Raw genomic sequence first — 25,316 nt, 5'->3', positions numbered from 1 at the left:
ACTCTTTCCTCAGTCTTTTTGTCCGCTTCATAGTGAGAATTTTTTCTCTCTTAATGTCACTTAATGTCATATCTTATAAAACTGGCGTGTCCATGTGTACGTGCCGGCAAATGTGTGCATATGTGCACCCACGCCATTCTTAAAAATGTACCTCTTAATTTAACCAAGCATTTAGGGGAAAATTATAACCTACTCTCTGACTGACTAGCCGAACCAAAGATTTAACTCTGAAGACTGTCTTCCTGGTGTCTATTTGTTCGGCCCGCAGAATATCAGAACTTCAAGCTTTTTCTTGTAGGGAACCCTATCTTCGTTTTACAGATTTGGGTGTCTTTCTGACCACAGTGCCATCTTTTCTCCCGAAGGTGGTGTCAGCCTTCCATCTCAATCAGTCGGTAGAGCAGCCAGCATTTCAGGAAGAGGTCTCCAGAGAGCTTAGTCAGCTCAATGTTAAGCACGCTTTACTTCGTTACCTGGAGGTCACCAATGATTTTCGTTTGTCGGATCATATGTTTGTCCTCTGGAGCAGACCCAAGAGAGGACACCAGGCCTCTAAGACCACTATAGCTTGTTGGTTGAAGGAAGCAATCTCTGCCGCATACATCGGCACTGGTAAGCATTCTCCGGAGGGTATTAAAGCGCATTCACTCCGTTCACAGGCAACTTCCTGGGCAGAAAGCCAGGCAGTCTCTCCTCAGGAAATCTGCAGAGCGGCTACTTGGAAGAAGTCGTTGCACACTTTTGTGCGTCACTATCGTTTAAATTTACAACCACCTGGATTGGGTTCGTTTGGCAACCAGGTCATTTGAGCAGGGCTATCTGGGGCCCATCCTATCTAGGGAAGCTTTGGTACATCCCACGGTCTGGACTGATCTGGGTACATATAGGGAAAAGAAAATTATTCCTTACCTGCTAATTTTCATTCCTGTAGTACCACGGATCAGTCCAGACACCCACCCACTGGTTCTTATGATTTTGTCTTGAGCAGTAATTTCTTTTTCAGCACAGCTAGCCAGCTCAAAGACGCTACTAAGAAAATGCAAAGATTCTCGAATGTTCGAGTTTTCCATTTGCAAGTTTTTTGGCTAAAGAAACTCTATTTCCTAAATATAACATGTATATAGTTCCATAAACAGTTTGGTTTTGCTTGATCCATTCACCAGTTAGTAGTATTTTCTGCTTTGATATTCTTAATACTGAAGGGACGCAGAGGGCGTACTAGGTTAATAGAGGGCGCCCCACAAGTTTTTCTTTGTCTCCATCTGCTGGAAGGGAGCATAACCCACGGTCTGGACTGATCCGTGGTACTACAGAAACGAAAATTAGCAGGTAAGGAATAATTTTCCTTATTTTTTCCTTATTCTGCTTGGTGACAAATCATAATAAAAATAGGAAACATCTACTGACTGATAAGGCAAGTGCCTAAACTGTCTGGGAAGTCATGCAGCAACTGTGAATTCTAAATAGAATAAGTGAACTTTCACAACCTGGACTAGAGAAAGAAATGAGAGTATAAGAGAACTGCAAATGACAGTGTGCAGTAGCCCACGTTTCCCGATATTCCCAGATACATAAACTCACAAAAGGGAGACTCTGAGGGAAGTATCTTTGTATAAATATTTATGCATAGCTTTATTATTGAATTGCTATTTACCTTTTTCATGTAGATAAGCAGCTGAATTAGCCATGCTGTCTCGGAGAAGGGGGGGGGGGGTTACGTCTTTCGTGCCACTAGGTGGCGGAGCTCTCTTAAGATTAGCAAAGTCTTTCATAAGAACATAAGAAATTGCCATGCTGGGTCAGACCAAGGGTCCATCAAGCCCAGCATCCTGTTTCCAACAGAGGCCAAAACCAGGCCACAAGAACCTGGCAATTACCCAAACACTAAGAAGATCCCATGCTACTGATGCAATTAATAGCAGTGGCTATTCCCTAAGTAAACTTGATTAATAGCTGTTAATGGACTTCTCCTCCAAGAACTTATTCAAACCTTTTTTGAACCCAGCTACACTAACTGCACTAACCCCCCCCCCCCCCCCCCCCCCTTATAACCAGATATTCAAGAACAGGGTACTGCTCAGGACTCATCCAAAATTCCTACCAAAGATTATTTTGCAGTTCCGCTTGAATCAAAGTTACCAGCATTTTTATCAAAAGCACATCTGCAGTCATAGCAAACTTTGCATACATTAGATTGCAGCAGAGCACTATTACTCTCCTTGGCTAAAGCTGATAGGAAATCAACACAACTATTTATATCTTGTGATATAAGTAAAAAAAAGGGAATCCTGTTAACAAACAGACTGTTTAAATGGTTAGCAAGCTATATATCTCTTTGTTACATTGCCATAGACTTCAATCAAAGCTATCAAATACGAGCAACTGCATCAATGGCACATGTAAATTCAGCAACCATCCAAGATATCTACAAAGCAGCTACACGGTCAACAATACACATATTTAGCAGTGGCTGACTGGCACCATTTGGCGTCAGCCGGGTTCGGAGCAAGAAAGTGCTCCAATTCTCCACTTCCCTACCAGCGTTGTTTCTTTGAGGTACAGGAAGGTTCCAGGGGTGGGGGAGAGGTCCAGGGACTCCATAGACTACCAGCATCTATTTTTTATGTAAGGGGGTGGAGAGAAGGAACCCCAGACCCCATGGTTTCTGGAGGGGGGCTGAGAGGGGAGATTGGATGCCTGGTAGAGAGGTTGCCAGGTGGGGGATTTGGAACAAAAGGGGTGGAGCATTGCTGTATGATTTAAAATCTTTTTTTCTTTTTGTTTTAAATTCATTGACTTGATGCCACCTCAATATTTTATTTATTTATTTATTTAGCATTTTTTTTATATACCGAGGTATAGCAGAGTTGCCTTCACTCCGGTTTACATACAGAACAACTTGTTACATTGAACGATGTTTGAAATTTAAAAATATCAAAAATTAACAATGATGAGCAAAGACATAACAAGGAGAATGAGTATAACAGGATAACACAGGGTGGAAACCCTGAGTAGGTGAACAGAGATATCTGGGAACAATGAAAAACAGAGGACATCTGCATCATGAAACAGGGAGATTGATTGAAGGAGATTTTGAAAGATAGCAGGCTATGTTAATGTACTATAAGTTCATGAGTGCAGTCTTTAAAAGATTGGCTGAGTAGCCAGGATTTTAGGTCTTTTTTGAATGATTTTAAGTTTTCTTGATTGGTGAGGAAATGAGGTAATGAATTCCAAAGTTTAGGGCCAATAATGGAAAGGGCTCTGTTTCTGGTGGAGGATAATTTGGCCTGTGGGAGTGAGGGAATCACAAGTTGGATTTTACTAGTCGTTCTTGTTGTTCGTTGAGAGCAATGTAAGTGAATGATGTCATCAAAGGTGGAGTAATCGGCTTAGTATATATCATTGTGAAGAATAGAGAGAACTTTGAATTCTACTCTTTTTTCAATAGGGAGCCATTGTAATTGATTGAGAACAGGTGTAATGTGATCGGTTTTTCTTTTACCTGTTAGTACTCTGGCTGCAGCGTTCTGAAGGAGCTGTAGGGGTCTCAAAGAAGATTTAGGAAGGCCAATCAAAAGGGAGTTGCAGTAATCCAGACTGGAAAATAAGAGGGCTTGTAGGACGGTTTTGAAATTGTGGGGGTGAAGCAGAGGTTTTAGATGTTTTAATATTTGAAGTTTGTAGAAGCCTTCTTTTATTTTTGTAGCGATGTGTTTTTTGTAGTTTAGGTCAATGTCTAACCAAATAGGCAGGAGTTTGGGTGGGGAGTCTCGCAAGACCCCTGGGGTTGGTTGTTGGTGATATGACACTTTCGTAGAGGTTTAGTTTTGGGCTGTCTGGCCCTTTAAGAAGCATTGTACGGCCATGAGGATGCACAATGTGCGTCCCAATGATCCTGCAGTGTTTTAACTACACCTCCTGAAAGTTCATTAAAATAGCATGGTTAACATTTTTTTTCTAAGTCAGCCATATTATTTTATTTGTATAGGTTTCACTGTGCAAGAGTTGCTTTGTATTGATTTGCAAAATTCATGTATGCATATCTCCTGCAAAGCAGCTTATAATAAGGACAGGTTTAAAGCCAAAATATCATGTGAAATTGCTACAATATGGTTATATCACACAATAAATAACATTTATTGCATATTAAACATTGTTTAACATGTGTGTTAGACATATTGCGGCTTAGTAAATCTTAAGCCTTAGATTGTAAGCTCTCTGGGGATAGGGAAATACCTACAATACCTGAATGTAGCACACCTTGAACTTCCAATGAAAAGGCACAAATTAAATAAAAATCAAACTACTTCCATCTCTTTCATATTTCCCCACCTCATCCTATCATCTTTTCCCTCTTTCCTCTTTCATCCCACATCCCTGAACCTTATCATGGTGTTCTGCTGTAACAGATAGAAGTATATGTAGTATGGTGTGTTCTCCAAGGACAGTAGGATGTTAGTCCTCACACATGGGTGACATCATCAGATGGAGTCCAGCACAGAAAAAGTTTACCCAGCATGTCCATATTGTGTAGTATATTAGTTTGGTGTGTTACTTTAATAGCGATAGAAAAAGTTTATAACAGCTCACTATACTGTTTAATAATGAACCTAGAAGATATTTATAAAAAATGGCTGCTGCTTCTAGAAATACCACTTCACTTCTGTATAGTGAAATGTGCCCATTCTTGTGTTGTGTAGGTACAGCTGGGAAGCCCATGTCAGTAAGTGTAGCCCAGCCAGGTGCTAAGGAGCTGACTGGGTTACTTACTACTTCCAAGTAAGTACTTGTGCTTTTACTGACTCCTTCTTTACTTTCTCTGCCCCTACCTCCATGATTGAGATGTGTTAGCGCTTCTAATGTCACCTCCCTTAAAATGTGTTGCGAAGATAAGAATATATAACACAGTCCCACAGATGGGGCTTCATTATAAGGCACCTCTCCCAAATGCCAGCTCTTCAGCAAAGTTCTTGCACCACTAAATTGCATCACAATTATTGAAAGCCAAACCTTCTTCATTTTGCAGTATTGCGGAAGAATCACCTGACACTTTTCCTTTCTCCTCTCTTCTTTGCATGTTTTGTTCTATGTTTATTCTGTTGGCATTTATTGGCTTGTTTTCCTTTTTCAGCAAATGTTTTTGCTTTAGCCACTTTACAGGCTTCTCTTTAATCATTTGTATCTCCAGTATCAAGCTTCATTTTTTCATTATTTCTGTGCTTTTATTCATTTTAATATTTCTCTCAAGTGTGCATTGTTTCCTCATGGGGTACTATAATATCTGCTAAAAGAGCTTGCTAGCAAGCCAATATTTGATTGCAGGATCTGCTAGAAGAGTCGTCTCAATCTGTTGAGGCTTGATTGTTAGGGTTCTACACTGCTTTGTTGAAAAGTAGCCTAGCCCTAGGCCTGGAAAAAAGGCTCTGGAATCCATTAAGAGATCTGCTGGCTGTCAAACCCTGTTGAAATAGTTCTAGGATGCTTCAGCACTTTGACAGAAAACTAGAGCTAAGAATAAGGGCTTGAACAGCTCCAAAAATCAAGTTCTTTGAAGGACTCAATACATAAGTTAAGGAATAAATGCATCACATTGTTGACCAAAACTTTAATGTTCAATACTTTCAGCATGTGATTCAAAAATTTGGACCTAGTGGAGATTCCCCATATTCTGAGTGGCTCTTGTTGGAAAAACTACCTTCCATTATTGATTGTGAACTGCCCTGGATCCAAAGTGGTGAAATTCTAGGCTTAAATGAAGTCCTCGCCAGCTGACCTGGTATTATGGTGAACTCTCTAAATCCAGAGGACCTTCATGTTATGACCACCAGAACAGTTTTGGAGGTGCTCAATCAAAGTATTTTAATCTAGCTTTCCTAGCATGTAGCCAGATGGACTCAGGACCCCAATGGGTTATATGCTCCCCTGCTAGCAGATGGAGTAGGAGTTAGGTTTCAAAGCTGATGTCACCCTAGATACACCCCTGCAGTGACCTCAGCCCTCCAGTAGCTCACGGTCTCCTAGCAGATGTGGACGTGATTTCCCTATCGGGATCACTGTACCCTTTAGAAGAAGAAATGCTACTTTCAAATTGGAGAAAGATTGAGCTCCGCTCTCCTGTGGTGATACCTAAAGGTCCGTTCCCCGGTTGAGAATTCCTGAGGAGATTTCCAAGATCTCTCAGAGGTGTGCCTTGGTCCGGTAGCCGGTTCCCGGCATGGACTTTGCTACTGAAGCAGCTGAAAGGCAGCGAGTGCAGGAAGCCAAGCATGGTGGTGACGGCCAAAGCCCTCCCCTCCCCACAGCCGGAGACTGAGTCTGTACTCAACTGGTAAGCGCTGAGCCCAGGTAAGTTTAAAAAAAACCCAAAAAACAAAGAGGATTCCTCCCGATTCAGAGACATTGGAGGGGGTTTGGTAAGACTTCCTCTAGTCTCCGTGCTCAGCACGCTGTACCAACGTCATTCCCAATCCCGTTGGGGTAAGGGGAAGTGGGCTTCTGAGTGGGTTGAGTGGCCCCTGGTAGGCTAGGCCCCCCTTTAGGCTTACTAGGCACACTGCATGATAGGCTGCAGCAGTGCCATCTTGCGCGCGTATTTTTGTGCGTCTTCCATTACCCACATAGTGTCACTACATGCCGTGTGTGCTGGCTCTGCACATGTGCTGTGTGCATAATGCCACACACATGCGCGTACTTACGTGCAGAACTCTGCGAGGAATTTAGGTAAAGTCAGGTGCACAGGATGTGCGTGCACCTTGCCGCAGCCTGCCTAGGCACCCAAACGTTTTATGCACAAATTTTTAAGCGCGAAGCGGCTGAACAGGCAGCTTACACCCCTAATGGCTCCGGCAGAAAAGAAACATAAGCGCCATTCTCTCTGTGCTGCTTGTGATATTAGGGTTACACAGTCTGACCTGGATTCTTACTTGTCAGCACTGTGAGGAGGCCCAGGGAGAGTTGGCCTCTCCAGACTTTACTAAGCCCAGCTTCTCCCAATCAGAGGATGGGTCAGCCACAACCTTAACTGGAAGTACCCCGGATCTTAGTAATCCCAGTGCTGGGTCTTCTATGGGAGAGGGAAATCTAGCGGCACCCACCCCAGAACTTCCTGGGCTAGGCATGGACCCAGCTGCCTTCTTTTGGGTGGAATTTTTTCACGCCTTCAAGCCTTCATACAGGCACAGTCTGCTTCACTTGCCCCATCCGGACAGAACCCCAGCCCTATTGGTAGGCCTCAAGACATGCCTCGCCTCACCAAGGGTATCCCTGGCAGGGACCCGGACAGCTCGGATGAAAAAGGGGATCCAGATTCTTTGGAAGTTGGGGAAATCCCACCTGGTTTAGAACCATATCAGACCATGTTGTGTGTTTTCCATAGAGATGAAATGCCAGCGCTGGTTTCCCACACCCTGAAGATATTGGGAGCTCCTGGGGCGGACTCTACGACAGAACCAAAGTTGAATCCCATTCTGGTTTCTGTACGCAAAGCCTCTTGCTATTTTCCAGTGCTGGAAGCCATCCAGGAGTTGATTGACCTGGAATGGGACGCCATTGAAGCGAGTTTTAAAGGTGGGCAAGCATTAGAAACTCCATACGCACTGGATTCGGCAGCAAGAGAATGTCTACATTTCCTTAAAGTAGATGCGTTGGTCTGCGCTGTTTCGAAGCGAACATCTATCCCAGTGGAGCGAGGAATGGCCTTGAAGGATGCGCACGTTAGGCAGATGGAGTCCATCCTTAAACAAGCCTTTGACGCAATAGCAATGACCTTACAGATTGCTTCTTGTTGTGCACTGGTAGCTTGTTCGTGCCAGCTCCTCTCTCAGGAGGAGGATGACTCAGGGGCAAATTCCAGAGAGGTTATGGAACCCGCTGCCACCTTTTTAGCTGACGTGGGCTCTGACCTAGTCCGTACCTCAGCCAGAGGAGTGGCCTCAGTGGTAGTGGCCAGAAGACAGCTATGGCTGTGAAATTGGTCAGCAGACGCAACCTCTAAGGCAAACCTCACAAAGATGCCCTTTAAGGGATCACTCCTCTTCAGAAGCCAATTGGAGAAGCTGGCCAGTAAATGGGGTGAATCTCCAGTTCCCTGGCTACCAGAAGATAAGAGAAAGCAGTTACAGCACCCCTTGCCCATGAGGGGTTGATCCAGAGGTTCCCAATGCTTTTGGCCCTACAGAAACTCAGCATTTCAGAAGTCTCGATCTTTTGGTAGGTCTTTCGGAGTCGACAGCCCAAGAAAGGGGCAGGTTTAGGCTGAGATTCATCCTGAAACCCCCCCCCTCCCCCAATGAAGTTTTGCTGCTCCACCCTCAGGACGAGGAGATGGTGGGTCGAGATCATTTTCGGACAAATGGATACTGGATGTTATATGAGAAGGATACGCACTGTAATTTTGCAGTACTCTTCGGATCATGTTCATGATGTCTCCTTGCTACTCCCAGCACAAGAAGCAGGCAGTGGAGTCCACCTTGGTGTGAGGCTCCTCAGGTTGAGGGCTATAATTCCAGTACCTGCGCCCTAGGAAAATATGGGAAATTATTCCATCTATTTCATCGTACCCCAGAAGGAGGATTCCTTTTGCCCCATCCTAGACCACAAGAGTGTCAACCGACATCGAGTAATTCATTTCCGCATGGAAATCTGCGCTCTGTGATAATGACCGTAAAACTGGGAGAATTCTTAACCTCCCTGGACCTTTCCGAGGCCTACCTTCATATTCCAAACCAGCAAGAACATCAACCTTTCCTACACTTTGCAGTACTGGACTGCCTTTATCAGTTCCTGGCACTGCCCTTTGGCCTGGTCACCACCCGCAGAACATTTTCCATGATTATGGTGGTTGTAGCGGCTACACTGAGAAAAACGGGAATCTTGGTGCACCCATTCTTAGATGACTGGTTTATCTGGGCAAAGTCCTTGGAAGAGAGTTTCTGGGTGACTGGCAGGGTGACCTCCCTGCTTCAGGAACTCAGTTGGGTTGTAAACATGGACAAAAGCAGTCTCAAACCCTTCCAGTCCTTGGAGGTTTCCTCTCGAGCATGCGGATAAGGAAGTTTGTCCCAAGTGCCTCGGTTGACAAACACGATATGCCCTGACAGTTTAATGGCGTCATCCCTGGAGGTGGTACCGTGGGTGAGGGCACACGTGACCATTTCAACGCTCCCTGCTGAAAGTTCAACCCGCTGTCTTAAGACTACTCGATTCACCTCCACCTACTGATGGAAGTTTGTTCCCGGCTCCAGTGGTGGCTGCAAGAAACTCACCTGGCAAAGGATGTAACCCTGTACCCGCTGAACTGGCTGGTCCTCTCAACAGACGCGAGCCTCCGGGGAGCTCACTGTCAGGAACTTATGGCCATGGGGCATTGGACCAAGGAAGAGGTACTCTGGAACATAAACCACTTGGAAGCCCAGGCAGTCAGATTGGCATGTCTACAATTCAGCCACATACTCCAGGGTCAAACGGTCCACATAATGTCGGACAACACAAAAACAGTAGCCTACATCAACTGCCAGAGGGGACCAAGAGCCAGCAAGTGTCAAAGGAGATAGATGTCCTTATGAAATGGGAGAAAACACATCTACAGATTTTCTTGGCCTCCAACATCACAGGAAAATACAAAGTCAGAGTAGACTTTCTAAGCAGTCTGGATCCAGGAGAATGGGCCTTGTCAGCCAAAGCCTTTCAGCTCGTGGTAGATCGCTGGAGCCTCCTGTCCATCGACCTGCTGGCCGCATCTCACAATGCGAAGGCTCCCCGATTCTTCAGTCGCAGAAGAGATCAGTGGTCCCTGGAGATCGATGCTCTCGTTCAGACCTGGCCGGAAGAGGACTTGCTATACGCCTTCCCTCCATGGCCCCTGCTGGGCAGGGTCATTCGCAGAATCAAATGCCATAGGGGATTAGTCCAACTGGTAGCTCCAGATTGGCCCAGGTGTCCGTGGTATGCGGACATCCGGAGACTCCTGGTGGAGATCCCCACCCCCCCACCCCCCGGGCCTCCCACCACAGAGGACCTGCTTCAGCAGGGACTGGTCCTAAACAAGGTTACGTCTCACTTCTATCTTATGGTTTGGCCCTTGAGAGAGCGTGGATATTCGGCAGCAGTAATTGCCACCTTACTCTCTACATCCTTAGCATATGGGCGGGTCTGGAGAGTATTCAAGGCCTGGTGGGAGGAACGCAGTGTTTCCCCTCAGACAGTCAAAATCCCACTAATTCTGGAATTTTTACAGGACGGCTTGAATAAAGGTTTGACCCTTAACTCCTTGAAGGTCCAGGTAGTGGTTCTCTCCTGTTTCAGGGGCAAGGTGAATGTAACCTACTTGTCGGCTCATCTGGACATGGCCCATTTTCTGACAGGGGTAAAGCATCTCTGGCCAACCATACGGTGGCTTTTTCCCTTGTGGAATCTTATTCTAGTATTGGAGTTTTGGGCAGGGCCCGCCTTTTAGCTGCTGCACAGTCTTTCCTTGTGCTTGGTAAACCTGAAAACGGTGTTCCTGATGGCTATGTGCTCAGCTCGTCGCGTCTCTGAACTTCAGGCATTGTCATATCGGGAACCATTTCTCCGGATGACTCCAGGAGTGTTACAACTTTGTACCTTTCCATCCTTCTTGCCCAAGGTAGTCTTGGAGTTTCATTTGAATCAGTCCGTTTCGTTGCCATCCCTAGATGGGCACAAGGACGCATAAGAATACCGCCTCTTCTGCCATTTAAATGTCTGTAGGCTTTTGGTGTTGTATCTGGATATTTCAGAACCAGTCCACAAGATGGACCACTTCTTTGTTCTTCACAGTGGAGGAGGCAGGACGAACCAGCTTTTCGGGCTACCATAGCTCACTGGATCAAGGAGATGGTCATGGGAGCCTATGTGGAGGCAGGAAAGCAATTACCCTTTCAGATTAAAGCTCATTCCACTAGGACTCTGCAGTCTCCTGGGCAGAAGGTAGACTGCTGTCTCCCGTCGACATCTGCCGAGCGGCGACATGGTCCTCCTTACACACCTTCTCCAGGTTCTAAGGCCTGGACGTTCAGGCCTGAGAAGATGCATCCTTTGCAAGGCTGGTGTTAACCGGACCACAGGCAGCCTCCCAGCTTCATTGGGAGTTGCTTTTGTACATCCCATTGGTCCTGAGTCCATCTAGCTACACGTTAGGAAATGGAGAAATTACTTACCTAATAATTTTGTTTTCCTTAGTGTAGACAGACGGACTCAGCATCTCACCCATGGCTGCCCAAGAGCGGTGCCAAAGAATCGCCCATGGAATGAATATTGATTCCAAGAGATTATGGGTAAGCCCTTGTCCAATCCCTAGATCACGGCATCTAGAATCTTGCTGGGATTCAGCGTGTGTTGGAGTACAGTTACGGTTATCTGTTTTTAGTCAAGTTGGTTTTAATCAAGTCTTAATTAAGTTTTTCAGTAGTATGTCCACAATGACTTTTGAAGTGAATACTGAAGGGCTGAGGTCACTGCAGGGGTATATCTAGGGTGATGTCAGCTTTGAAACTTGACCCTGTCTCCATCTGCTAGCAGGGGAGCATATAACCCATTGGTCCTGAGTCTATCTGTCTACACTAAGGAAAATGAAATTATCAGGTGAGTAGTTTCTCCATTTTCACTAAGAGTATACATACGCCATATGCTTTGATGCTTCTGAATACTTTGGTGGATGTGCCAATCCAGGTTCCATTGTTGATACTGAGCATATTTACATTTCGATTACTGTGGGGACCCCTTGCCCTGGTTCCTTTATCAATTTAATAGTTTTCTACTGCCTCACACAAAAACTGAGAGAGTCACATTTGAGTCGTCCTGGAATATGAGAAGGCCTAAGGTGATGTATTGGGGAGATTTTGTTAGTTGGGTTTGGAATCTTTTCAGCTAATTCCAATTTTGGGTGAGAGAGTGTTAAAGTGTATCTAGGAATAATGTACATGAAAATTTCTTATTTTAATATTCCCCTCTATTCGCCAATACTAATATAGTTGATAGACAAGCACCTTATAGCTCATCCAATCTGCCCAGTTGTCTGTCTTTTGTGTACTTGGATTTCAGCAAAGCTTTTAATACTGTCCCAAATAGGCTCATAAATAAACTGAACAGCTTGAGGTAGGCCATGATGTGATGGATTGAATTAGAAACTGTTTGAGTGATAGACCACAGAGAGTAGTGTTAAATGGAAATTCACTCTAAGGAAAGAAAAGCAATTGGCAGAATGCCTCGGGGACCTGTCGTCGGACGGGTTCTGTTCAATATCTGTGAGTAGTTATGTGAAGGGAATAGAGGGAAAAGCTGGACTTTTTGCAGATGACCTTAAGATCTGCATCAACATGGACAATCCTGAGAGAGTAGTCAGAATAAGAATTTATCTAAGTAAACTCGAGGAGTGGTCAAATGCTTGGCAGTTAAGATTCTATGTAAAAAAGTGCACAATTATGCATTTGGGGTGGAGAAATCCAAGGGAGCAGTTTATAATGCAGGGTGAGATACTGATTTGCACCCATTTGGGGAAAGAGTTGAGGTGTGATACCTGATAATCATAAGGTAGCAAAACAGTGTGATAAGGTGATGGCAGGAGCAGTGATTCTCAATCTTTTTTTGTGTCATAGAGCTTCTGGCACTAGGTTCACTTCATCATGGCACGCCATCACGTTCCCTTCCCTCTACCTCTCTGGTTTAATCATCTTGCACCTCTCACAACCGCCTAGCTTAATTATCTTTCCTGTCCCGTGCCCCAAACCCTGGTATAATTGCCTTACCTTCCCTCTACCCCCTGGCATAACAATCTTCTTTTCCTTCCTGACCCAAAACATAAAATGACTGGTACTAGCTAGGTTCTATGTAACAAACACTCCATCATCAAACTGATTCTCTGATGGCAAGCAGGATGGCATTCCTCACATGATGTGGGTGATGATATCAGATGGAACCTAATCTGGAATTTTTATGTCAAAGTTTCTAGAACTTTGACTGTGCTTCACTGAGCATGTACCATCATGCCACATGTCCATATGGGACCTCTTCAATCTCTTCTTTTCCGCAGAGCCCACTGGTCGCAGACCTTCACTCTCCTGCTTTTTTGAGGATTTTCCAGTCCTTATTTTGGACAAGAATCATTTGCTAGAGGGCTTGTCTTTTTTTTTTTTTTTACCTCTTTAGTGTCCTTAAGTGTGTTTTTTAGTCATTTTTGTAAATTTCCTTTTGTTTTTGCACCCGGATGGTTCACTGATTGCTTGCTATCAGTGAGTTGGTAGAGTTGCTGCCTTAATTTTTCCTCTGGTCATGGATAAGCAGACCAGAGGCAGTAAATATTACCCCCTGTGTGATAGGGTCATATCTATCATGGATCCCCCATGTTAGGTGTGTCTTGTGCTTGGGGGCATCGCATAATATCATGGGATGTTGTTGCGCAACCATGACGTCCCAGAGAGCACTGGTCCTGGTTGAAACTTATGGAAAAACACTTTGGGTACCATAAGACCAACTTACTGGAGGTATCAACATCGATGGATCCGGGAGCTCCACCAGACGCTAGTGATGCATCAACATTTGGGGGGAGGGGCACAGTATCGAACCCCCTTGACATTGAGCATGGAGAAGGATTGTGGAGAGAGGCCATAGTCTGCCATTTCCCAGGAATTGCTGCAGTCATCAGGGGTCCTGGTGTTTGCCATTGATAAACCTGATTTCCCAGGAAGATGTGGCCACCACTTCTGCTTCCCAGTCAGTGTTGGCATCTGCAAAGTTTGAGGAGGAGCTGGACAGGAAGATCCAGCAGGCCTTGGATAAAGCGATGTGAACATCAGTGACTCGGCGACAAGAGCATCTGTGTTGATGCTGATGTCCGGCCACTGATTGAGTCCTTACAACTGCTTGGCAGCTTTATACTGGCATCTGTACTGATTCTGGTTCCCAGAGGGGAATCTGTGGTGTTGGTGGCTGTACCAATGATGATCTCCAGTCCATTAGGGGGGGCGGAAGCTTCCCAAAGGCACTGAAGCTCCTTGGGTTCTAAGTTCAATAGACAAGTGCTCCCCTTTCTGAGGTCATGTTTGTGAAATGGGAACAACGTGGGTCTTTGTCACTGGTGTACCAGTTAGGTTCTGACTCTGAGAACTCCTGGGGGTGCAGTTACAGATCTATGGCACCACCAGAGAGAAGGAAGGCCCCACTGAAGGACCTCCCCTTTGCTGGATTTGTGCAGAGGATGGCAGAGGGCATTCCATTTCCTTTACTGAAGGATAATAAGTCCAGAAACAAAATGCTGGACATCCTATAGTTCATGGAGCTTCCTAAGGAGATCACAGCAATCCCAGTACATGAAATCCTTCAGGAGTAATGTTGCCTCTAATTTTTGAAAGGCTATGTGTGCAATTTTTTATAAAGCTGAGTTCATATCTGTTCACTACAAGACAGTATAATACAAATAATATCAGGATTTATTATGGGCACTATGTTTTGCTCTGTGCTTGCGCACATTCATACAGCTTAGATGGAATAGTTTTCAGGAGGTGAGATGATGGTGTGGAGAAGCCTCCTCTCCATGGCTCCTATAAACAAGAAGGCAGATGTGAGTTAGCTCATCCAAAAGCTCCTGGATTCGAAAAGAGGTAGCTACCGAACCAATCTGTGGTGGTTGAATCCTCTCTCAAGAGTGCCACGAGGACTAGAACACATGCTTTGATGCCCTTGTGGAAGAGTTCCAGAAAAATGAATACTCTTGGGAGAAAGGAGTTTCAGAGAGCTCTACTTGATGCACATATAACTATTTCCCGGCTCTTTATGGGCCAGCAGATGCAAGATGTAGCTGAGCAGCTTCATCAGAAGCAGCACAACCTCATGTCACTGGTGGAGAAGGGAATGAAGTGATAGAAAACATATATATAGTCAGGTCAACCTTTGATGTGTTTGAGACAGAATCAAGAGCCTCTGCTGTGGAGAATGGAACCTATGAACTTGACTGGCTGTGGGCGACCAACTAAGGTCCAGGAAAGACTAGTAGGCGTGCCATGCACTAGAGAGAATAAATTCAGAGAAAGGGTGAAAGAAGCAGTGGCATAGATTGTGAACACTGTGCAATGCTTCAGCAGCTTTCTATAGCCGTTCCAGACCTGCCCTCCTCTGTCAGGCGGTATCAGAATATGGGATCGAGGAGACACTTCTTCCAATCAAGGAGATATAATCCTACACCCTTTGGAGCCATGCACAACAGGCTCGTTGTGCCCATCTGAGGCAACAGAGGCCCAACCAAAACCTGGAACAGGGTTTTGACTGGATCACATAGCCTGGATCCCAGTACCCGTATCAGAGGACCTCCCTGTCAGAGACAGGCTGAGGTTTTACTATTGGCCCAGTGTAACCTCAGACTTGTGAATCCTCAGCATAATAAAGAAAGGGTACAGATTATATCTATTGAGTGTCTGCCCGAATTGGCCACCAAACACAGCTTGGGGACGTCTCCGCATCAGGAATTGCTACAGAAGGAGCTCTCATCCCTCTTAGAGAACAATGTAGTCAAGTCTGTTCCATCAGGGGAAAAAGGGCAGGGATTCTATTCCATGTACTTCCTGATTCCAAAGAAAACAGAAGGACTCCATCCCATCCCGTCCTAGACCTAAGGACCTTCAACAAGTTTTTGAAGGGTTATCGAGGGCTATGCATCTCAAATCTCAAGGATATTTACACTCACATAGAGAGATTTCCAGGTCACAGAAAATATCTCAGATATGTAGTAAGAGATCATTGTTATTATTATTTATTATTTTTATATACCGACATTCGATCTCAATTGAGATATCACCTCCAGTATTGAGTGCTGCCTTTTTGACTAAGCATTAGCCCCATGTGTTTTCACAAAATGTTTCGCCATGGTGGTGGCATATCTGTGCAAATGAAGAGTGCACCTATTCTCTTACATGGACAGTTGGCTGGTTAAGAGCACATGGTGGGTGCCACAGAAATGATGTGCAAAATCATTTGAGTGTTGGAGTTACTAAGGTTTGCTATCAGCTACTCCATGTCCCATTTGAGCCTGTTATCTCAGTTGGAGTTTATTAAAGCACTGCTTTTCTTCCACAACAGAGGGGTATCACATTGATATCCACAGTGGAGAGGATTCAAGTGAGTCAGCAGGCATTGGTGTGGGGCATGTTGAAGTTGTTGGGGTTTATGGCATCAGCAGTGCATATTACTCCCTTGGGACATCACTGTGAACCTGGAAGATGTAGTAGGCCAAATTGACAAACTAAAGAGTAGCAAATGACCTGGACCGGATGGAATGCATCCTAGGGCACTAAATGAACTAAAAAAATGAAATTTCTGATCTACTAGTTAAAATTTGTAAGCTATCATTAAAATCATCCATTGTACCTGAAGACTGGAGGGTGGTCAATGTAACCCCAATATTTAAAAAAGGCTCCAGGGGCAATCCAGGTAACTATAGACCAGTGAGCCTAACTTCAATGCCAGGAAAAATAGTGGAAACTATTCTCAAGATCAAAATCGTAGAGCATATAGAAAGACATGATTTAATGGAACACAGTCAACACGGATTTACCCAAGGGAAGTCTTGCCTAACAAATCTGCTTCATTTTTTTGAAGGGGTTAATAAACATGTGGATAAAGGTGAACCGGTAGATGTAGTGTATTTGGATTTTCAGAAGGCGTTTGACAAAGTCCCTCATGAGAGGCTTCTACGAAAACTAAAAAGCCATGGGATAGAAGGTGATGTCCTTTCATGGATTACAAACTGGTTAAAAGACAGGAAACAGAGAGTAGGACTAAAAGGTCAATTTTCTCAGTGGAAAAGGGTAAACAGTGGAGTGCCTCAGGGATCTGTACTTGGACTGGTGCTTTTCAATATATATATATAAATGATCTGGAAAGGAATACAACGAGTGACGTTATCAAATTTGCGGATAATACAAAATTATTCAGAGTAGTTAAATCACAAGCAGACTGTGATACATTACAGGAGGACCTTGCAAGAATGGAAGATTGGGCATCCAAATGGCAGATGAAATTTAATGTGGACAAGTGCAAGGTGTTGCATATAGGGAAAAATAACCCTTGCTGTAGTTACACGTTGTTAGGTTCCATATTAGGAACTACCACCCAGGAAAAAGATCTAGGCATCATAGTGGATAATACTTTAAAATCGTCGGCTCAGTGTGTTACAGCAGTCAAAAAAGCAAACAGAATGTTAGGAATTATTAGGAAGGGAATGGTTAATAAAACGGAAAATGTCATAATGCCTCTATATCGCTCCATGGTGAGACTACACTTTGAATACTGTGTTCTGGTTGCCGCATCTCAAAAAAGATATAGTTGCGATGGAGAAGGTACAGAGAAGGGCAACCAAAATGATAAAGGGGATGGAACAGCTCCCCTATGAGGAAAGGCTGAAGAGGTTAGGACTATTCAGCTTGGAGAAGAGACGGCTGAGGGTGAATATGATAGAGGTCTTTAAGATCATGAGAGGTCTTGAACGAGTAGATGTGACTCGGTTATTTACACTTTCGAATAATAGAAGGACTAGGGGACATTCCATGAAGTTAGCAAGTAGCATATTTAATACTAATCTGAGAAAATTCTTTTTCACTCAACGCACAATAAATCTCTGGAATTTGTTGCCAGAGGATGTGGTTAGTGCAGTTAGTGTAGCTGGGTTCATAAAAGGTTTGGATAAGTTCTTGGAGGAGAAGTCCATTAATGGCTATTAATCAATTTTACTTAGGGAATAGCCACTGCTATTAATTGCATCAGTAGCATGGGATCTTAGTGTTTGGATAATTGCCAGGTTCTTGTGGCCTGGTTTGGCCTCTATTGGAAACAGAATGCTGGACTTGATGGACTCTTGGTCTGACCCAGCATGGCAATTTCTATTGTTCTCATATAAGGAGTTCTCAGGGGACCTTCAGATCATAGTGATTTCAGACACTCATGATCTTCGGGACAGTATCTGCATCACACAAACGTTGAAGGACCCCCTGTCCTGGTGGCAAATCAATTCCAATCTGACCAGAAGCATAGCCTTTCAAAATCCTCTTGTCCAAATTGCACTGACCATGGATGCATCCAACTGGGGTGAGGAGCCCATGTAGAGGGGCTTTGCACCCAAGGCTTTTGATCTGCTCAGAAAAAGCTTCATCAAATAAACTTCCTAGAGCCAAGGGCAGTTTGGCATGCTTTGAAGGCTTTCTAAGATCTGTTGGACAACAAAGTAAATCTGGTCCAGTGGACAACCAAATAGCAATATTTACATCAACAATCAGGGAGGGAACAATATCATACCTTCTGGGTTAAGAGACTGTCCAGAAATGGGACTGGGCCATCTCTTAATGGATGGTCCTGAGAGGCACATATCTGACAGACAACGTGAATGTCCTTACTACAGATTGAGTCAGGTCCTAGAATGCCATGAATGGTTCCTGGATTGGGGAGTAGGAAACCAGATATTCTGTGAGTGGGGCACACTTGTGGTAGATCTCTTTGCATCTCCTCAGAACAAGAAGATCCTCTTCTGTTCCTGGAGCAAAGGCCTGCTGCACACGAATCCTCTGATTACGCTTGTTACAAATACCATTGAAGCTAAGATAAGGCAGAAGAACCATGATTTTCATAGCCCACTTTTAGCTGAGACAGGTTTGGTTCCCACTCCTAAGAAAAGATGTCCATCAGAGTTCTGATCAGACTGGGGAATTTCCCAGCTCATCATTTATTTATTTATTTGTTGAGTTTTATATACTGTCATTCAGGATCGAAGGCGGATGCACCATCCCAACATCAGGTCCCTGGTTTTCATAGCCTATATATTGAAAGGATAACTCTCTGCAACCTCTATATCTTTCAGAGAATATGTCTCATGTTCTTTTAGCTTCAAGCAAAGAGTTCTCCAGGAAATCCTATGGACTAAAGCCTTAGACACTTTCTTCAGCTATGCACAAAAACTGCTTGATTACCTTCTACATCTATTCAAGTTGGGACTGAAGACCAGCTCAGTAAAAATGCAACTCAATGTAATCTGTGCCTATCACCAACATGTAGAAGATAGACCTGTCTCTCTATAGCCTTTGGTTGTCCAATTCATGCAGGGCCTGCTTTATTTGAAGTCTTATATCAGTCCTTCTGCTGTGTCTTGGGACCTCATCATGGTACTATTCCAACTGATGAAAGCTCCTATGACCTGAAGTATCTGAACTAGAACGTAATACTTTTGGTGTACTTTGGCAGTGACTTCAGCACGCAGGGTCAGTGAGCTTCAGGCTCTAATAACCTATCTTCCTTATACTAAGTTCTATCATGAAAGGGTGTTTTTACGTACCGATCAAAAGTTTTTGCCTAAGGTGGTATTAGAATTCCATCTTAACCAGACATTCATCCTTCAAATATTTTTTCCCAGGCTACGTGTTTACTGAGGTGAAAACGCACTGCAAGATTTGGTCTGCAAATTGTTGTTTTCGGAGTTGGCAGACTGCTCGGAAGTTAGCAATCTGTTGGTATTTAGGAGAGTTGTGGGTGGATCCTTGGACCAGTGGCAGATGACCATGCCCCCCGGGCGGGGGGGGGGGGGAAGATCCCGAGAGGGACCACCGGTCAGGTTCAGAGTATGGAGACAGACACACACCAGTTCTTTTACTAGACAATATACTGAACCACCAGAGGTGGCAACAGTGAGCTGGAATGCCCAGCTGGGCTGTAGTCCCTCAGATACTGGAACAGCGATTCCTGGAGGCTGAGCTGTAGAGAAACTGAAAAATAGTGAGTAGGCAGGGTATGCAGAGTTCATGTACCGAATCCGATGGTAACACTCACACAATGTCTCATAGAAGCCCAGGAGCTGGAAAGTATAGGCCCTCGAGGAGCGAGTACCTGGTTCCAGGGAAAGCTCTGAGAGATCGATGCTAACTCACTGATGTAGTTGGCAGTGATGACTTCCAGGCAGAAGAGAGTACCGAGTGAGTCTGGGAACTAGGGCCCTCGAAGAGCGAGTACCGGTTCCAGACTGTCACCTGAAAAACAAAGGAGAGAGCGAGGCCCCCGAGGAGCGGGTACCTCTGGTAAGTCCGAGGAGGCAGAGTAGCTTAGGTAGTGCAAACCGAACCATTGCTAACTCAATCTGTTAGCAAATTCTAAGACCTTATATATCTGTCGCAAGTGAGGTCATCTTAGGGAGACGCCCCCGAGGTTCGCGCCATCGCCAGTACTTCAGTTGGGACCGTGCGCCCCCTAGGCCTCCAGGAAACATGGCGGGTTGCAGCGTCCAGCCGGTCCGGGGACGCCAGAGGACTTCGGCAGAAGGACGCCGCGGCAGCTAATCTTCCCGCGGACGAAGAGGGAGGCACCAAAGAGGTAAGGAGGGCGGAGAGAGGGCGTCGGGAACCAACGGACACAACACAAATGAACCTTGGAGTAGACTGAAGCCAATAGAAAGTCCTCTCAGCTTTTTGTTTCTTTTTTCCCAAACAAACTGGTGATTCCTGCTGCTAGATAGACTTTATCCAGTTGGCTAATAGTGTATATCTCTCTCTGTTATTCTAGGTAGGCCTGAATTTGAGGAGTTAACTTAAGGTTCATAGTGTCAGAGATGTGGCAGTGTCAGTAGCCCATCTAAGATTGGTCTTCATGAAGGAGATCTGCAAAACTGCGATATAGATTTCTTTCCACACAGTCACATCACACCATTTTTTGGACATGGAATCCCGATGCAGCAATAGGTTTGGCCAGTCTGTCCAGTGGAATCTCTTTTGAGGTGTACAACCCAAATTTATTCCTCCTGTTTGTGTTCCAGGCTGCTCCTATACAAGAAAAATATAAAAAGGAAAAAAGGTCTGTTATCAACAAAAACAGTTGGTGCTTTGTCCATTGGTCTTTTTTTTTTGTCTTCTCCTTTTTCATTTGGGGTACTTTTTAGCCAAGAATTCTCTACTTGTGAGAAGTGCCATGCTGCTTATCCTTGAAGAAAGCAGAGTTGCTTCCCTGTAAAGGTGTTCTTCACCTGTCTCCCCTTGGAGTTGGCTTCTCCTTATTTATGCTGAGAAATTAGACGAAATGAGCCCCCACGTGGATTTATGGCATAACAGCATTCTAGGCATGCTCAGTGAGGCAAAAAGTTCTAGAAACTATGACATAAAAGTTCCAGGCCAGGCTCCATCAGATGATGACAAACACTTGTGAGGACTGACATCCTGCTGTCCTCAAAGAACACAGGTAAGCAACTCTGCTTTCCCACCGAAGACATTTTTTGTTAATTAAATTGACTTCCTTGTTTTCTTGTTTCTTAGACTGAGCTGTACATCAGAAGGCTCTTCCGGTAACTCTTCCCTGTCAGCCATGACCCCTAGCTGCACAACACCCAGTGCGTTTCATACACTCCAAGGCAGGCTAGTGGCCAGCACTGCTCCCAGTGGGCAGACCCAGCCTGCAAATATTCTGCAAGGTAACTGCTGCTGTTTCCTAAACACACACATTCACAGGGATCTATGCAGGTAAACAAGTAATTAACCAGTTAGATTGCCCTGCCTGAACATTGGCTCTCTCACAGTAACTAAAAGTGTATGTGGTCTTTCACAGCATGCATCCTTTCAGCCAGAATATAAAAGGTATTCTCTAGGATGTATTTAGATTGGAGGAGTAAACAGCATGCATATCATTTGCATTTTCAAATATATATGCACTGTTTAACCCCTGATCTGCTGCCAAGAGTAAGAGCAGGCACAAATGTATTTGGGCACTTTGTCCATATGTATCTTATAGGCAGTTTTCAAAGGGAAACTGTCCAGGTAGCTTCTCTTTAAAAATTAGCTACGAGGTACATAAGTGGATGCCTACCTTGCACCTTGGCGGGCAACTCAAAATTGCTCTTCTATTTGTGCACGTATTTATAAGAACAAATTTCCTAGCGTGTAGCCAGATGGACTCAGGACCAATGGGTTATGCTCCCCTGCCAGCAGATGGAGATGGAGTAAGGCTGCAATGCTGATGTCACAGTATATATACATGTTTGCAACATGAATGCCGGTATATAAAAATTTTAAATAAATAAATAAATATACCCCTGCCGTGACCCCAGCCCTCCAGTATTCTCCATCTCCAGCAGATTGTGGACGTACCTCTCCCTGTGGGAATTGCTGTACCTTTTGGAAGGAGAAAGCCTACATTCTAAATTAGACAGAGTTGAGCCTCGCTGTCCTGTGGTGATAACTAAAGGTCCCTCCCCCAGTTGAGAATTCCTGAGGCGATTTCTGAGATCCCTCAGAGGTGTGCCTTGGTCCAGTAGCCGGTTCCCAGCATGGACTTTGCTTAGGCAACTGAAAGGCAGCAGGTGCAGGAAGCTGCCAAAGCCCTCTTCCCCCGCAGCCGGAGAACTTCTCTGTACTCAGCCGGTAAATGCTGTGCCCAGGTAAGTTTAAAAAAAAAATGGAAGATTTACCTTCTGATTGAGAGATGATTAGAGGGATTTTCGGTAGGACTCCCCCCGGTATCTGTGCTTGGCGTGCTGTACCGACATCATTCCCGCTCCCATTGGGGTATGGTGAGTTGGGCTTCCGAGCAAGTTGAGCAGCCCCCGGTGGGCTAGGCTCCGCTGTAGGCTTGGTCTGCACACTGCATGGCAGGCCACGGTGGCGCCATCTTGCGCGCGTTTTTGTGCATGCTATATTGCCCTCCATAGGACGTCAGTGTGTGTAGTGCATTGGTTCCGTGCATGCGCCTTGCACATAACATTGGGCATGTCCTACGCGCATAACTTTGAAAGTGTCTGATACAGGAAGAGCTGAGGGCACGGGCTGTGCGTGTGCCTCACTGCGCCCCATTTAGACACTCAAAATTTGTGCGCATAAATTTTTAAGTGTGAGCCGATTGAACACACAGCTACCGCCGCCAATGGCACCTGCAACCAAGAAACCTAAGCACCTTGCTCTCTGCGATGCTTGTCATATTAGAGCTTGTCATATTAGAGCTTCACAGTCTGGATTCCAACGTATGTCGGCACTGTGAGGAAGCCCAAGGAGAGCTGATCTCCTCGGGCTTTGCTAAGCCAGGCTCCTCCCATTCGGATGATGGGTTGGTCACAGCCTTAACTAGAAGTATGCTGGATCTGAGTACCTCCTTGACTGGGTCATCCATGGGAGAGGGAAATTAAGCTGGATCCACCCCAGTGCCTCCTGGACTAGGCATAGACATGGCTGCCTTTTCTTGGGTGGAATTTTTCCATGGGCTACAAGCCTTCGTACAGGCACAGTCTGCTGCCTCACTTGCCCCTGTCCAGACGGAAACTCAGTCGATGATCCCGTCCTCTCCCATTCCTACCAGCAGACACCGAGGCATGCTTTGCCTTACCAAGGATATCCCTGGTAGGGGCCCAGATGGCACGGACAAAGAGGAGGACCCAGATTCCTTGGAAGATGGGAAAACCCCCCTGGGTTGAAACCGTATCGGGCCATATTATGGTTCTTCCATAGAGATGAATTTCCAGCCCTGGTTTCCCAGACTCTGAAGATGCTGGGAGTTTCTGAGGCAGATTCTATGACGTAACCAAAGAAGAATCCCATTCTGATTTCCCTGCGGAAAGCCTCTTGCTACTTCCCAGTGAAGTACGCGATCCAGGAGTTGATTGATCTGGAATGGGATGCCCCAGAAGCAAGTTTTAAAGGGGGGCGAGCATTGGAAGCTCTATACCCTTTGAACCCAGCGGTAAGAGAACGTTTGCATTTCCCTAAAGTGGATGCACTGGTCTGCCATCTCTAAGCAAACAACTATCCCAGTGGAGGGAGGAGCGGCCTTAAAGGATGCACATGATAGTTTGAGTCTATACTTAAGTAACAATGATCTTACAAATTGCTTCTTTTTGCGCTCTGGTGGCTCATTCGTGTCTACTTCTGTCTCAGAAAGTGGATGACTCGGGGGTGAATTCCAAAGCAGTTATGGAAGCCGCTGCCACCTTTTTAGCAGACATGGGCTCTGATTTAGTTTGTACTTCAGCCAGAGGAGTGGCCTCAGTGTTGGTAGCTAGACAATAGCTGTGGCTGCAGAATTGGTCAGCTGATGCAACCTCCAAAGCTAATCTTACAAAGATGCCCTTTAAAGGATCCTATTCAGGAATGAGTTGGAAAAGCAGGCCAGTAAATGGGGCAAATCTCCAGTTCCCCAGGTACCAGAAGATAAGAGGAAGCAGTTACGGTGCCCCTTGCCTATGAGGGATCGTTCCAGGAGTTCCCAGTGTTTTTGCCCCTACAAACATTTGACATTTTAGGTATCTCGACCCTTGGGAAGTCTCAGTCCTTTCGTACCCAGCAGCCCAAGAGAAGGGCATGTTTGGGTTCAGGCTCATCCCGTTACACCCCCCCCCCCCCCCCCCCCCCCCCCCCCCCAGTGAAATTTTACCAACCTACCTTCGGAATGAGGAGATAGGGGGTCGTCTGCCTCTCTTTTACTAACAGTGGGTCGAGATCACTTCGGGCAAGTGAGTACTGGAAGTCATACGAGAAGGATATGCAATGGAATTCCACAACACTCTTCAAGACATTTTCATAATGTCTCCTTGCCTCTCCCAGTAGAAGAAGCAGGCAGTGGAGGTTATACTTCTAAGGCATCTCAGGATGAGATTTGCCTCAGGAAAATATAGGGCATTATTCCATTTATTTTGTCATATCTAAAAAGGAAGTTTCCTTTTGCCCCATCACGGACCTCAAGAGTGTCAACTATCACCTGCGAGTGATTCATTTTCGCATGGAGACCTTACGCTCCGTGATAATGGCCAAACATTCAGGAGAAGTCCTAACCTCCCTGGACCTATCTGAGGCCTAGCTATATATTCCAATCCGACAAGAACACCAACATTTCCTGCGCTTTGCGGTACTCGGTCAACATTATCAGTTTTGGGCGCTGACCTTTGGCCTAGTCACCACACCCAGAACATTTTCCAAGATTATGGTGGTCTTGGAGGCAGTGTTGTGAAAAGATGGGATCCTAGTACACCCATACTTGGACGATTGGCTGATCCGGGCCAAGTGCATGGAAGAGAGCCTCCTGGTGACCAAACAGGGTGATCTCCTTGTTACAGGAACTCAGTTGGGTAGTAAACCTGGTCAAGAGCAGCCTCAAGCCTTTCCAGTCCTTGGAGTATCTGGGAGTCTGGTTCGACACCAGGTGGGGCAAAGTCTTTCTTCCGACTACATGGATACAGAAGTTGTTGTATCGGGTGTGTCAGATGGTGAACACGGTACGCCTGAGGGTGTGAAGCTATCTCCCAAGTCCTCGATTTGATGGAGCAACCCTGGAAGTAGTGCCATGGGCGAGAGCACGTGTCC

At 45.4% G+C, this 25,316-nt stretch overlaps 1 protein-coding gene across 6 annotated transcripts in view; it reads left to right on the top strand.

The window, feature by feature from the left end:
• KANSL3 (KAT8 regulatory NSL complex subunit 3) overlaps positions 1-25,316 on the top strand; it is a 331,289-nt gene that overhangs the window by 224,305 nt on the left and 81,668 nt on the right. For all 6 annotated transcript variants that reach the window (XM_029604292.1, XM_029604291.1, XM_029604289.1 and 3 more), the window contains 2 exons: positions 4,704-4,782; positions 21,291-21,445. In XM_029604292.1, the coding sequence (XP_029460152.1) occupies positions 4,704-4,782; positions 21,291-21,445 (234 nt within the window). The remainder of the gene's footprint in view (positions 1-4,703; positions 4,783-21,290; positions 21,446-25,316) is intronic.

The sequence above is a fragment of the Rhinatrema bivittatum genome, chromosome 5 (assembly GCF_901001135.1).
Source record: "Rhinatrema bivittatum chromosome 5, aRhiBiv1.1, whole genome shotgun sequence".
Taxonomy (NCBI): Eukaryota; Metazoa; Chordata; class Amphibia; order Gymnophiona; family Rhinatrematidae; genus Rhinatrema; species Rhinatrema bivittatum.
Note: the sequence above shows the minus strand (reverse complement) of the source record. Positions and strands in the feature narration are given on the sequence as shown.